Genomic DNA, 13306 nt, shown 5'->3' on the forward strand with positions numbered 1-13306 from the left:
GCATGACTTTAGCACTAGATTTAGCATCTTTCAGACCCTTTTAGCGGCTTTTTTCCATAGAATATTCATACTGACAAACCTAGCGACTTTTTTGGATAAACCTTGGCTATGGTTCAGTTGGAAGATTTCGCCAGTGCTGTCCCGCGAACGCGAGGTCTGACTTTCCCGGAGAAGTGTCACCTCTCTCGGCATCTGTTCTGTGCAGTGAGCGGCAGAGAAGCAGCGCATTCAGTTGGCCGCACCGCAGCCGACTCGTCAATAAATGAGTACAGAACAGCGTTTCCTAGCACCTGTCGCTTACTGATTGTTTGGTATTATAAATATGAGCGTAGTTCGTCTGTTAATATCACATGCACTTTGTTTTTTTGTTTTTTTTAGTTTGTTGCTCAGACGCAGGCAGTGCGCTGCATGAGACAAAGTAATATAGCCAAAACAACCGCATAGCCACTCTTTAGTGTAGATGTATGTTGATTTTATCAGACGATGCCGCGATTATAAATGAGAGTGACTCCTGGTTAACGTATTAAAAGGGGTGGTGTTTAGTCACTATTTAGTGTGGTATTTTTTGACAATATTCACTCATCGTAACAGTAAAATAGGGCATTCTAAGTCAATATACTGCAGTATTTACTCTCTCAATCAGTAGAAAATATGGTTAACACCTGGTCATGCATGAAAAAAAAATACCGTCATGTACCGTGAAACCGGTATGTTTTTTGAAAAATACCGTGATATAAATTTTTGGTCATACCGCCCAGCACTAGTTCAAGTAGTGCGTGTGTAAGGAACTGGAAGCAAGCCGAATACGGCTATCTCTAAAGCACGCAGTGCCATCTGCTGTTAAAAACTAAGCTCAGAATCGATTCAAGAGAGAATCGCGATGCCTTCAGGAAATCTAAGAATCGATGCAGAATTATTTCTCGATTTGCGATGCATCGATTTATTGTCCCAGCACTAATTAAACATGGAAAAAATCTTTCAATTACAATTGTACTATAAAGCTGATGACTAGAGTGAGTGTTCACATTTTTCCTTTGCATTTGACCTCAACTGACTGAACAGAAGAAGTAATCCAGAGAAGATTTCTTCGTCAAATAAGGCGGAGCCCCAGAGCACAAGCCTGTTTTATACTCACTGCGTCCGCACAAGCGCAAAGGTGCGTGTGGTGAAAATGACGTCATCGTGGAGTAGGCGGCCATGTGCGTTGAGTGCGCGAGGCCCCTTCTTGCGTGGCAGTGTGCGCGGCATTTTTTTGTTACTGCTTCCGAAGATACACAACTTTAACACTATTTGCTAAAAGTTGTTGTTTGATGTGAAATAAACCCAAAAGCTGAAGATTTTTTTATTCAGTTTGTTCATAAAGAAATGAATTCATTCTTCATCTCATTCATCACACGAGACGTAAAGTTTTGAGTCTTGTACCAGCAAATTGCTGCTTCACGCCACTGATTACCAAAGGTTTTAGAGGACAATTACTCCTCGTTGCCCCCTGTCGTTTCAAAGAATAGTACAACGGCGAACGCCACAAGTATAAACGCCTCGTCCGTTTGGGGAGGTGCATGCGCAGTCAGCAGAGGCTCGCGATGGGGAGCCAGGCGAAAGTATAAACAAGGCTTTAGGCAGTCGCCATGAATCAGTGGTAGTTTGAAGGCATTTACCAGCTTCAATTTTGAACTTCGGTTGGCCTGATTTTGTTGGAAATGACATCACACCAGTTGGTTCATTGGTTTCACTTGAAGTATATCAGGGCCTTAAGTTGCCTACATTTTGTGACTGCTACTTTTATGTCAGGAGTTTGCATGTAATGCCTAAAACTGTTGTGGAACACATTTCTTAGTTTCCATTAGTTTTATCTTGTTCCCGGACTGTTAAAGATCTGTCTGACCTGTTTGTTTACCGTTCTGTCCGTTCCAGGTATCTATTCAGTGGAGTTAGTCAATGATAGCCTGTATGAGTGGCATGTCAAGTTAAGGACGTAAGTATGGCTGCATAACATGAAATACCAGGTGGACTGATAATAGTTTTAGGGTTCAGATCTTTAAAATCATTCTCATGTTTTTTAAGGGTTGACCCAGACAGTCCGTTACACAGTGACTTGCAGGTTTTGAAGGAAAAAGAAGGCATGGACTACATTCTGCTCAACTTCTCTTATAAAGTTAGTTTTTTCTTTGTTGTACAAAAATACTGATTGAAGATAATTTGATTGAAAAAAGAGATAATGCAACTGAATTTCTGTTTTCTTGCTTGCTGATGGCAGGATAACTTTCCTTTTGATCCTCCCTTTGTACGGGTTGCGTCTCCTGTCCTGTCTGGAGGGTGAGAATGAGAAATATTTCCTAGTAAATAAGTCAGACTAACCTTTCAATGTTAGTAAAAGTAACGATTTTACTATATTTGATGGATGATTATATTTTTCCCCCTAAGAATAACATAAACGGATGTATTGTGAATAATGCTCTTGAATTTTTTTTGCATGAATTAATAATTCAACATGTAATTGTAACTTAACAAGATAAACAAGATAAGATAAAACTAATGCTAATTTAATTTCCCTACGTTTTAATTATTATTATTTAGCATTCTGTTTAATACCCCATATATTTGTGAAAGGCCATTATAAAATAATTCACAGAAAAAATATTAATTTATAATATGACTAATACAAATATTGTTAATTTTCAGAATCATAATCTGAAGAGAAATGAATGGTAATTTGCTCTATCCTGCTAAATGTTTTTTTTTTTTCTTATCTAGCTATGTTCTTGGAGGAGGAGCCTTGTGTATGGAGCTACTTACAAAACAGGTTTGAATTCTATTTAAGTTTTCTAAGGTTTGCATATTAAAATAATTCTTGAAATCCGAAATAATGAAATAATTTTTTGATCTCATAGGGCTGGAGCAGTGCCTACTCAATAGAGTCAGTCATCATGCAAATCAACGCCACCTTAGTCAAAGGGAAAGCCAGAGTGCAGTTCGGAGCAAATAAGGTTTGTTCGACTTCATGATGAAAAACAAAAATATTTGCCTGCGGAAATGTTGACGCTTTCCTTTTTGTTTTGTGCAGAATCAATACAATCTTGCCAGAGCACAACAGTCGTATAAATCATTGGTTCAGATTCATGAAAAGAACGGTAGGTGGAGAAACCGTAAAACGAGATGCAGAATTGATGCACTTTGAACTGTTCTCAGAAGTTTTTTTTCTCATGTTTTTCCTCTAGGCTGGTACACACCTCCTAAAGAAGATGGCTAGGAAAAGCATTGATCTGCTTGCACACTGCAAACATGAGATGTCTGGTCAAACCTTTGCTTTATTTTACTAATGTTTTCACCTCTTCAGCTTGAGTATGATGCCCCCTCGTGTAAGTGGAAGCCATCGGGGAAACGTTTGCCCTCTCGCTGTCTGGAATGCTCAAAAATTTGCATCGTCCTTTATCTTCTGCAAGGCTGGACTCTTTGACCAGATCCCATAATGTCTGGATTTCTGTCTTTCTCATGCTCTCTTTCTCTCTCTCATCTGTTGTCTTCTATACTGATGGGACATTCAGAGCCTTGGTACTAATAAGGCATCTAACATGGCGTTTCGAAATGGTGTGATCAGAGAAAGATTTTTTTTCTCTCTCTCTCTCTTCTTTTTGTTGCTTCCTCACTTTTACTGGAGCATGGCTCCGTTCAGGATTATTACATAGATGGAGATGCTCAATGAAGATGCTGGATCTGATCCTCTTTGTCTGCTTTTAAAGGACGTTCTTATGGCCATGGACTTAAAATGGTGGTTTACTGAACTTAAAACAGGATATGGATGCAACTAGAGACAATGTGAAGACAGTGTGCCACTGCTCTTGTATCTATAGAGAATTTTTTTTCCCCCTCATGCATTCTGAGTTAACATGTACTGGTACATTTAATGTTGATGTCGTCAAAGAATCGTTACTTGCCACAATTATATGCGTAAGCTTCCTAAGCAACCCTTATGTTAATGATAACGGCAAGGACGAGAGGACGGGGCGCTTATACGACTAGCCCGAAATCTCGTTTTTCCAACTAAGGATGAATTCCACTCAGTTTCCTTACGCTCACTTTTAGCATGTGGCTGATCTGACCAATAATGGACAAATGCGAGCTTTGGCTTTGAAAAAGCGAAGCGGAACTTGCTGCCGCTCCATAGTTGAACAGAGCTCCACTTGTATACTTGTAAATGGATTTGAGGCGTCTTAAATGTGGTGTTTATGTGAAGTGGGGGAATTATCAGAGTTTTTTTCACTTGAGGACTTGGGGACTCGAAATGGGGAAAAAGGTTGGTGTTTCTCAAAATAACGGGGGTAATATCTTAAAAATTGTATTTATATAAGTGATATGAACATAACTTTTTTTTTTTTTTTCATTTTTGTTCCCACCCTTAATTGTCATTTTCATAATTTCTGCTCCATTAAAAAACAGCTGTTACAGATTGAGACATTTGAGGTTTACATTACTAATGGACCTCTCATGATCAGCAGTACTTGAACTTAAAGTTTGCTGTCAGTTTCATTTTGTGAGCATCGATGGATTAAAAGAGCGCAAATAATACTTTTCTCATAGCACAACACTACAAGAACACTGTTTCTTTCCAAGCCTGATGGGCAATTCTCACAAAACTCGAGGCGTTGTTTATTTTACCTCTTGGATCTGAACGTCCAATATAAAATCTTAAGAATGGTCAATGCTTCAACGTTCATGGCGAAAGAGAGCTTGTCAAAATACACCATACCTCCCTACTTTTTTAGTTTTTTTTTCGCAGTGTATTATAAAAAGTGGCTGTCGAAGACTCGTGCATGTGAAGGCGTCTCGCATTTTTCATTGAAAACTCAGGAAAATCCATTCTGTTCCTTTTTTGGGCCGTTTGCTCTACCTGTCCACTTTAAGAACCTTCTCTAGTTCCTGAACGCAAAGAAAAGGATTTTAACAGCTTCCCGTGGTCGCTATTTAGTATCTTATGATGGGGCTTGGTTTCATCGTAAGAAGTGTTAAAGGCCAATGGTGATTAGATAACTCTGGCTATAAAAATGTATATGATTTCCTTTGTTTACTGAATTTAAGTGCTCAGTCAAACGTAACTTATGTTTTTGTTGTTGTTTCTCACCCCTCCGACTTCAAATTTCAGTTGTAAATATTTTGGGACATTTAGGTTTAGTATTTGCACAGAATGTTGTGATTGTGCCTCTTGGATCAGTCCTGAGTTTGAACTTCGTCCCATAACAGGCAGGCTCTTGGATATGTATATCTTTAATAATGTAATCTTTTACTCCAGTCACATGTAAATGTAATTCAAGAGAGCCACTGCAGCAGGAATGTCTTGAATAACTCAAGTATCTGCTTTGCAAGTTATTGCTGCTGTCTTGTTTCAGAGATGTGCTTGGTCTTGGGTTTTCATTGGTGAGATTTGAAAAAGCAGACCTCTCTAAATGGTGTTTCCTCAGAGGTTTATTCATCTCAAGAAGTACACCTGCGTTCGAGTTTTTGACCTGGGCCTTGTCCGCATTGACCAAGGTTTCTGTAACTGACGAGTCTTTCTTCTGTTTCCTTGTCCGAACAGTAATGACTTGTTTTTCACACTGAACGTGAACCTCACCGTAACCAATAACAGAACCCGTCTCTGGTGCCATCTCATGGAATGGGTCTCAAAGCTCACACTGTTGGCATGCTTTCTTGTTTTTTTTGTTAGGTTTTTCCATTACAAGAGAATTTTGACCATGTACAGTATATTTGTAAACTTGCATCAAGTTTATGAATAAAGAATTTTACGAGGAGCTTGTTGGGGTATCTGTGAGTGATCTGATTGTTGCATTCAATAACTTAAATTGTCATTAAAGGGGTAGTTCACCCAAAAATTAAAATGCTGTCCTTATGTTGTTCCAAACCTGTACGACCTTTGTTCATCTTCGGAACACATAAAAAGGTTTTTTGGTGAAAAATAACAACAGACAATAATGACTTTATTCAACAATTTCTTCTCTTCTGTGTCAGTTTTCGAGGCACGTTCATGACAGTACCACTACGTATGCATGTGCATTCCTCTGCTTGCAAATGAGGCGTGCTTTGTGGTACTGTTGTGAACGTGGCTTGAAGTCTAAAGAGAAGAAATTATTGAATAAATTTGATTATTTTTGTTTTCTTTCCACACAAAATGTATTCTCATAGCTTCATAACATAATGGTTGAACCTGTCACATCGACTATTTTAACGATGTCTTTACTACCTTTCTGGGCCTTGAACATGACAGTTGCATTTCTGTCTATGGAGGATCAGAAAGCTCTTGGATTTCATCAAAAATACCTTAATTTGTGTTCCAAAGTTGAACAAAGGTCTTATGGGTTTGGAATGACATGAGGATGAGTAACTAATTAATGACATAATTTTCATTTTTGGGTGATCTATCCCTTTAAGAAAACATTTGCAACTCCAGAATTAGCAATGAATGGATGTATATACAAACTTGAAAAAGCGCTGACATGTTCAATTTTGAATAAAAAATGTTCTGTGTAAAGTTATGCTGTTTAATGTAAAATGTATCATTCTGTTTAGTTTGCTGGGTAAACGTTAACATGAATGGTTCTGGCTGGTAGTTTATCACACAAGATTTCATCATGGCTGTGGGATTGCAGCTTGTTGCAATCTTTTAAAATGTCATTAACATTGTCACCAAAGTGTCTGGCTTAAGGCTTTTCTTGACTGGTCAGCTGATGTTTATTTTAGTAATTTACGTATTTTGAGCTATAAATGAAAATGCAAGTTGCAACTTCCCTAATGTTAGTCATAATTTAAAGTTTGTGAAAATGGAAGATTATATGAATTTGATTATAATTCTTCCTTACCACTTGGGGTAGCTGTTTGCCATTTTTGTTTGCGATTAACAATGTGGCCAAATGTTAGCATGCTCTAGGCCAGGAGTCACCAAACTAGCTCCAACTTGCCTCAACACACCTGCCTGGAAGTTTCAAGTATACCAAGTAAGACCTTAATTAGCTGGTTCAGGTGTGTTTGATTAGGGCTGGAGCTAAACTCTGCAGGACACCGGCCCTCCAGGACCGAGTTTGGTGACCCCTGCTCTACACTCTTAAAAATAAAGGTGCTTCACAATGCCATAGATTAGAAGAACCTTTTTGTCTAAATGGTTCCATAAAGAACCTATAACATCTGAAGAACCTTTCTGTTTCACAAAAGGTTCTTTGGGGCGAAAGAAGGTTCTTCAGATTATAAAAAGGTAAGAAAGAGATGGCTCTTTAAAGAACCTTTGACTGAATGGTTCTTTGTGGAACCAAAAATGGTTCTTCTATGGCATCGCTTGAAGAACCTTTTGAAGCACCTTTATTTTTAAGAGTGTAGGCCTATTATAAGTTGCAGCACAATACAAACTTTTTTTTTATTCTATTGTATTAATAGAATACAAATAATAATTAATATTTGCTTATGGTCACTGGAATTGCAACTGATGCTTAAACCAAAGTCATTGGTATTGAACCATAAACACTGGTGCTCAACTCCATGACTGGAAAATGAACACATCCATTTGCTGTACAGCTCCGCATTAAAATGTTACAGTACAAACAAAGATAAATGAGAGTGGGTAGCTGTTCAAAAATAAATTTTATATATGTAGATGAGGATTGGTAGTATTTTATTTATTGCAAAACTTGGTCAAAAATGTCATGGAAACCTTTACAGAGTTAAAATTCTTGTGTGTAGGTTTTGTTGTAGACCATGTACGTTTAAAGCACATGACATTGATGTTACACAATATTCTTTTACAAGCCAAACAGAACATACACTGCCATATGTCTTGTGAAATTTAGTGTCTTATAGGCACTAATGAACTTTTTGTCCATATTTGGACAGGCATTGAGTGACTGTTTAGTATAGTGTCAGTTTGTCCACCAACATAGTTAAGTACTTTATACATTGTGTTAAACAAGAAGAATTAATCTTAGCTCAGGTTTCCTTTCATTCTTTCTGCCTGTTACATAACTGACTTGAACAATAACCCGTTTAGTTCACTTCTCCCCTGGAATGCTCTTAATGGTGGGAGTGTATCGTGATCTTCAGTCCTTACAAAGCTGGACATTTAATCTTAGGTATCATGTTGACATCTAGTGTGTGTAGTACAAAATCAAAGAATCTCCCTGTTTAATTAAAAGTAAAATATAAGACATTTCTGTAATTCCCTTAGAATGTTTGCCTGGTTATAGAAAATCATAGTTTCAAAACAGGGTCCAAAGATCTTTGACCGCTATTATCGTGGCATTATTTAACTACCCTGCCTAAATAAACCTGATAGGCTTTTGCTGTGCTCATTCATTTAAAGGAACCTTTCACCTAAATGCACTTAAAAAGCTCGTAATCATTGCATGATAAATGCGCTAAAGGTTTTGGACTCTACACTGTCCCGAGGTGAATTTCGAGGTTGTCAGGTAAGGTTTGAAATATTATCAATATATAATTCTCTCAAAATAGGATTTGATCTGGCAATGTATAAGTTCTTTTATCGTCAGTCCATAGACCAGATTTCAGATTTACATTCTGTTCTTAGTTCATTGTGTAATATCTTGACCTTTTACTGCTTCTATATTATTATAGAAGCAACTTTCCAGAAGTTCTCCAGACTGTACAATTTGTATTAACCTAAGTATCCAGGTATTAGGGTTTCATTTTTTGTCATTTTTGTTTTTGCTCATGAAAATGTGGTTCAAAACCAAATTGCATGTTGTTTATTTCAGAAAATGGCAAACGAAGGTGATGTTTTACTTTGAGAGGTGAATGTACACATTGAAATGGTATTGTTTTAGCATGCACTGTGAGCTTTTTTTTTTTACAGATGTCGCAGCATGTGTAGTGAGGTATTGCTTAACTTTGACATATTTAGGAAGCTCTCAGCACATAACACTACTAAAAAAATAGAAAGCCGATTCAGATACTACTCATGTGCAAGGTGAGAACTTTTTACTTTTTCCTGAAAACATTGTGTACATTGTGCCACCATTTCAGAAAATGGCAAACGAAGGTGATGTTTTACTTTGAGAGGTGAATGTACACATTGAAATGGTATTGTTTTAGCATGCACTGTGAGCTTCTTTTTTTTTACAGATGTCGCAGCATGTGTAGTGAGGTATTGCTTAACTTTGACATATTTAGGAAGCTCTCAGCACATAACACTACTAAAAAAATAGAAAGCCGATTCAGATACTACTCATGTGCAAGGTGAGAACTTTTTACTTTTTCCTGAAAACATTGTGTACATTGTGCCACACATATGTACATTAGCCTGCTTTGTAAATGAAGTGTTGCTGTAAATCAAGTTGTTTTTGGGTAGGTACAGGGTTGATACCATGACTGCTTAATAAGGAACAATTAAATCAAGTCATTGTAAAATATGCAAAATTTAGTTTAAGGCACTTGGTATAGCAAATAAACCAGATACAATCAGAACTGTATATTTAACTGTTTTCTAAGTGAAATATTCAGTACCTACTAGACAAATATATGGACCAGACATTATGCTGCATGTCAAAAGTCTTTCTACACAAGACCATGACAGCTCCATAAAAGCAAATAAGCATAAGCAAGTATCGTAATCATTGCTGTCAGTGGTATCCAATTATAATGTAAAAAAGCTGCCTTTTGTTTTTTATTGACTTTTCTCTTTTGTTTTCCTCAAAGGGGTCATGAACTGCCTTTGTTTTGACCCCCCTCATCAGATTGCTCAGTTTGAATAGGTGTGGCGGATTATAAGTAAACGCCCACTGCTATGATTGGCTAACATCTGTGTATGTTTGACAGCCTACATCATTCACAGATAGACGCTGCTGTGATTTATGTTAAAAACACATTAATACTCAGTACATATCAAATGAGCTATAATAACACACAAAGCAATGGTGACCACATAATAAAAACAGTTACTCACACTTGTGTTGCGATTACTGGCATTACTGTTGAATCCAATACAGTCAGCACAGCATCGTCTTTTAGTTTCAGTCTTTCTGAAGGTCCTGCATCATTAATCCAGCAAGGGACGTGCACAGACATTTTGAGAGGCAGGGGCTCAAGTGGAAAAAAGGGCACTTCTCATATTTATTTATTTATTTAAAAAAAATAATCTAATCAAACCGTTAAATATATTAGGGGTGTGCGATATTGACAAAAATATATCTCAATATTTTCTGGGATTTTATTGATAACGATAATTAGATGATATTTTGCTGAGTGTGTTATTGTGCTGATATCTTAAGGACTGCAGTGGACAGCTGACTCCTAAAATTTTTGATATTCTTCATATTCTGTGTGGTGATCAGTTCACAGCAGTGATGGAAATTAATCTTTTCCAATAAGTTTAAACAGATTTTTACCTTTTAAATGAAATCAGTATTGACAAAATCCATCTTTGCAATGCAGAGAAAACAGAAGCTGCATTAGAAGGGGCATTTAGATGCATTTACACACGGTTTAATGCAGGACATGAATGTATTTAACCTGCAGTTACAAATGCATTCATACTGTTTTGATATTTTAAACATGAAACGTTGAATACTGATATTTGAAATTATTTTTTTTTAAATGAAAAGATACTTTAAATGTGAAATTAAAACTGCCAGTAGGTGGCAGCAAGTCACGGTTAATAAGTGAGTCATTGCGACTGAACCGAATCATTTAAACTGTTGATTCATTCAGGAACGAAACACCATCATGTTGCTCAGAGATGCAAATTGGAGTTATATTGGTTGGCAAAATAGAGCAAAAACAGTCAATATTAAATTCTTGTTTATTGAACTGCTGTATAAAATCAATATCACATTTGTAATCATGCTGCTTTTTGGTGGAAAAAACGTCAGTCTTCGCGTGATACTGATTAACTATATGAAATGATATAAATATATACATTTCTGCCCCCATATCTTGAATTTTGTGATCATTCTAAATGCATTTTAATAAACCAAATCATGCAGTGAACGGAATCATGTAGCTCTCATGAGTCGTGGATGTTAGCAAGACAAATTAATTGCCTTTTGTCTTTTGGGTAATTAGCTGTAAATTCGAGGCACAGGTAGCTTTTAGTCTAAGCTTTAGTCTTTTGTTCATCACCACTCACCTCCACACCAAGACAAACACAACTGGAAAGGGAGGGAGGGCTTCACTTCTGCGGCTCTCTGCCTGATGCGCATGTGCCGATCAATGTGTGCTACATTGCTGTGGCGCGGAGGGGCGTCGGAACTCGACAGTCTCAACATTTCCCGACCCGACCTGATATTTAGATTTTTTTATTAGTTTGACAGGGAAAGCTGTTTTGTTGTTATTGTGAGTGCACACAAATAAATGTAGAGTCCTATGTATTACTCTTATCTGTATGAACAAAAATGACAGAGTAGCCTATTTTAAGAGCAAGTGAGCACTCCGGTGCCTCCATCTGTCGTGCAGTGAGCATGCTTATACACTCAACACAGACACCTGAACAGCACACATTTTTCTAGGTTAACATTAGATTGAGCGGCCATATAAAGTTGTTAATTCTTACACATTTCAGATGATAAGCCATATTTGAGGTTGATGAATGATAGGCGAGCGTTTGGATGTCTGCCCGATGTACTGTATTACCAAAGACAAGCCGTTAACGATCTGTCCATCGTTTTCGGCGCATCTTTATTGTTTGGTTTCTGCGTAGATCTGTGCGTTTGCCTCTCGTTATTTACACTACATGTGCGAGTCGGTGGGCGGGGCTAAACAGGCAGCGATGTAGAAGCGGGCGTTGATTTTCTGCAGAGGCTGTGTTTAGCCATATTATTGCCTCATAGAAGGGCACATTCCACAACCTATCATTTTGGCAGATTGGCTTCAATATAAGCTGTTTTTAGACTAACGAGAAAGTTTGTGTTCTGAAATTTACCAGATGTTATTATAGTACAATGACCTCTTATAAGTCAAAGGATCAAGGGAAAGTTGACTTCTCAGTTCATGACCCCTTTACTTCTTCTATAACCATTCACTGACATATTTTGTTTTGTGTTTAAAGGTTGTGTACGAAGATGCTCCGTTCAGCACCTCTCAGTTTGTTGTCGCTGTTATGCATATTATCTGGAATAGACGGCGGTAAAGTGCTGGTGTTTCCACTAGACGGAAGTCACTGGGTCAACATGAAGGTCCTGATCGAGGAACTGCATAGCAGAGGTCACAATGTGACTGTATGACTGTTTGGAACTGCATTTATGGTTGGTAGCCTCAGTAGAGGTAAATATTGGTGAACTTCTCCGACTTCATGATCGAGTCACTAACTGTGTTTACATGTAGTTTAAAAGTCTGTCCTTAGTCTTTTTAAATTGTCTTTAAACAGAAATTGTACCCGTCTGATTTCTGCAAAGTTGCAGTAAGAAACCTAAATAATGCCATTATTAATTGTAATGTAATGTTAAATTGGCTTCATCTAATATTAATCATATTACAAATGGCATTGGTGTTGAGCACATCCAAAAGACAGAGGCGATCCAATTGTACAACGTTTTAAGAACTGTACAGAACTAACTGAAATATTACAGACTGAATGTGTAATTCCATCATATTTTTAGAAACAAATGGAAATGTTGTGAAATATAATTTACTCTATGCCATATTAATTCAGATTATATTCTTTCTTATTGAAGGTTGTGAATGAAAATGCATTACTCCACCCTTCTTGGTTTGTTCATCCTGTTATCTGCTCTGTCAGGATGTAACGCTGGTAAAGATCTGGTCGTCCCTGCGGATGGAAGCCACTGGATCAATATGAAGGTCCTTATTGTGGCGTTACATTCAAAAGGTCACAATATCACAGTGGTCCGAGGTTCTAGAAGCTGGTACATTGAGGAACAGTCTCCTCTCTACACTTCTATTACTGTAGACACTGGAAAGCATGACGATGACTTTATAGTGAACTTTCTACCCCGTTTACTCCAGATCCAGAGACAAGGAAGATCATTTTGGAATGAAATGGCACTTGCTGAAGAGTTTTATAGCAGATTTAGAGAAATTCAACAGCAAATATGCAATATGACAGCTACAATGTTTGAAAATGAGATCTTAATGAATTCATTAAAAGATGCTACACATGATATTGTACTTATGGATCCTGCTTTTGGAGCTGGAGTGTTACTGGCGCACCGCCTTGGCCTCCCTCTTGTGTTTAATGTGCGCTGGACCATGTACGGTGAAGGTCACTTTGTTGTAGCTCCATCTCCTCTCTCATATATTCCTGTTACAGGGTTACAGCTAACTGACAAGATGACATTCAGTAAGAGAGTAAGAAACG

The 13306-nt window shown here is 37.5% G+C and overlaps 1 protein-coding gene across 1 annotated transcript in view; it reads left to right on the forward strand.

The window, feature by feature from the left end:
- LOC107598865 (ubiquitin-conjugating enzyme E2 Q2-like) overlaps positions 1–5786 on the forward strand; it is a 13899-nt gene extending 8113 nt beyond the window's left edge. Inside the window, exons 8-14 of the mRNA XM_016290309.1 lie at positions 1915–1975; positions 2065–2155; positions 2258–2316; positions 2755–2803; positions 2892–2987; positions 3065–3131; positions 3219–5786. Of these exons, the coding sequence (XP_016145795.1) occupies positions 1915–1975; positions 2065–2155; positions 2258–2316; positions 2755–2803; positions 2892–2987; positions 3065–3131; positions 3219–3250 (455 nt within the window). The 3' untranslated portion in view covers positions 3251–5786. The remainder of the gene's footprint in view (positions 1–1914; positions 1976–2064; positions 2156–2257; positions 2317–2754; positions 2804–2891; positions 2988–3064; positions 3132–3218) is intronic.
- Positions 5787–13306: the final 7520 nt, after the last annotated feature.

Source organism: Sinocyclocheilus grahami, unplaced genomic scaffold, assembly GCF_001515645.1.
Source record: "Sinocyclocheilus grahami isolate Dianchi unplaced genomic scaffold, SAMN03320097.WGS_v1.1 scaffold257.1, whole genome shotgun sequence".
NCBI classification, from domain to species: domain Eukaryota; kingdom Metazoa; phylum Chordata; class Actinopteri; order Cypriniformes; family Cyprinidae; genus Sinocyclocheilus; species Sinocyclocheilus grahami.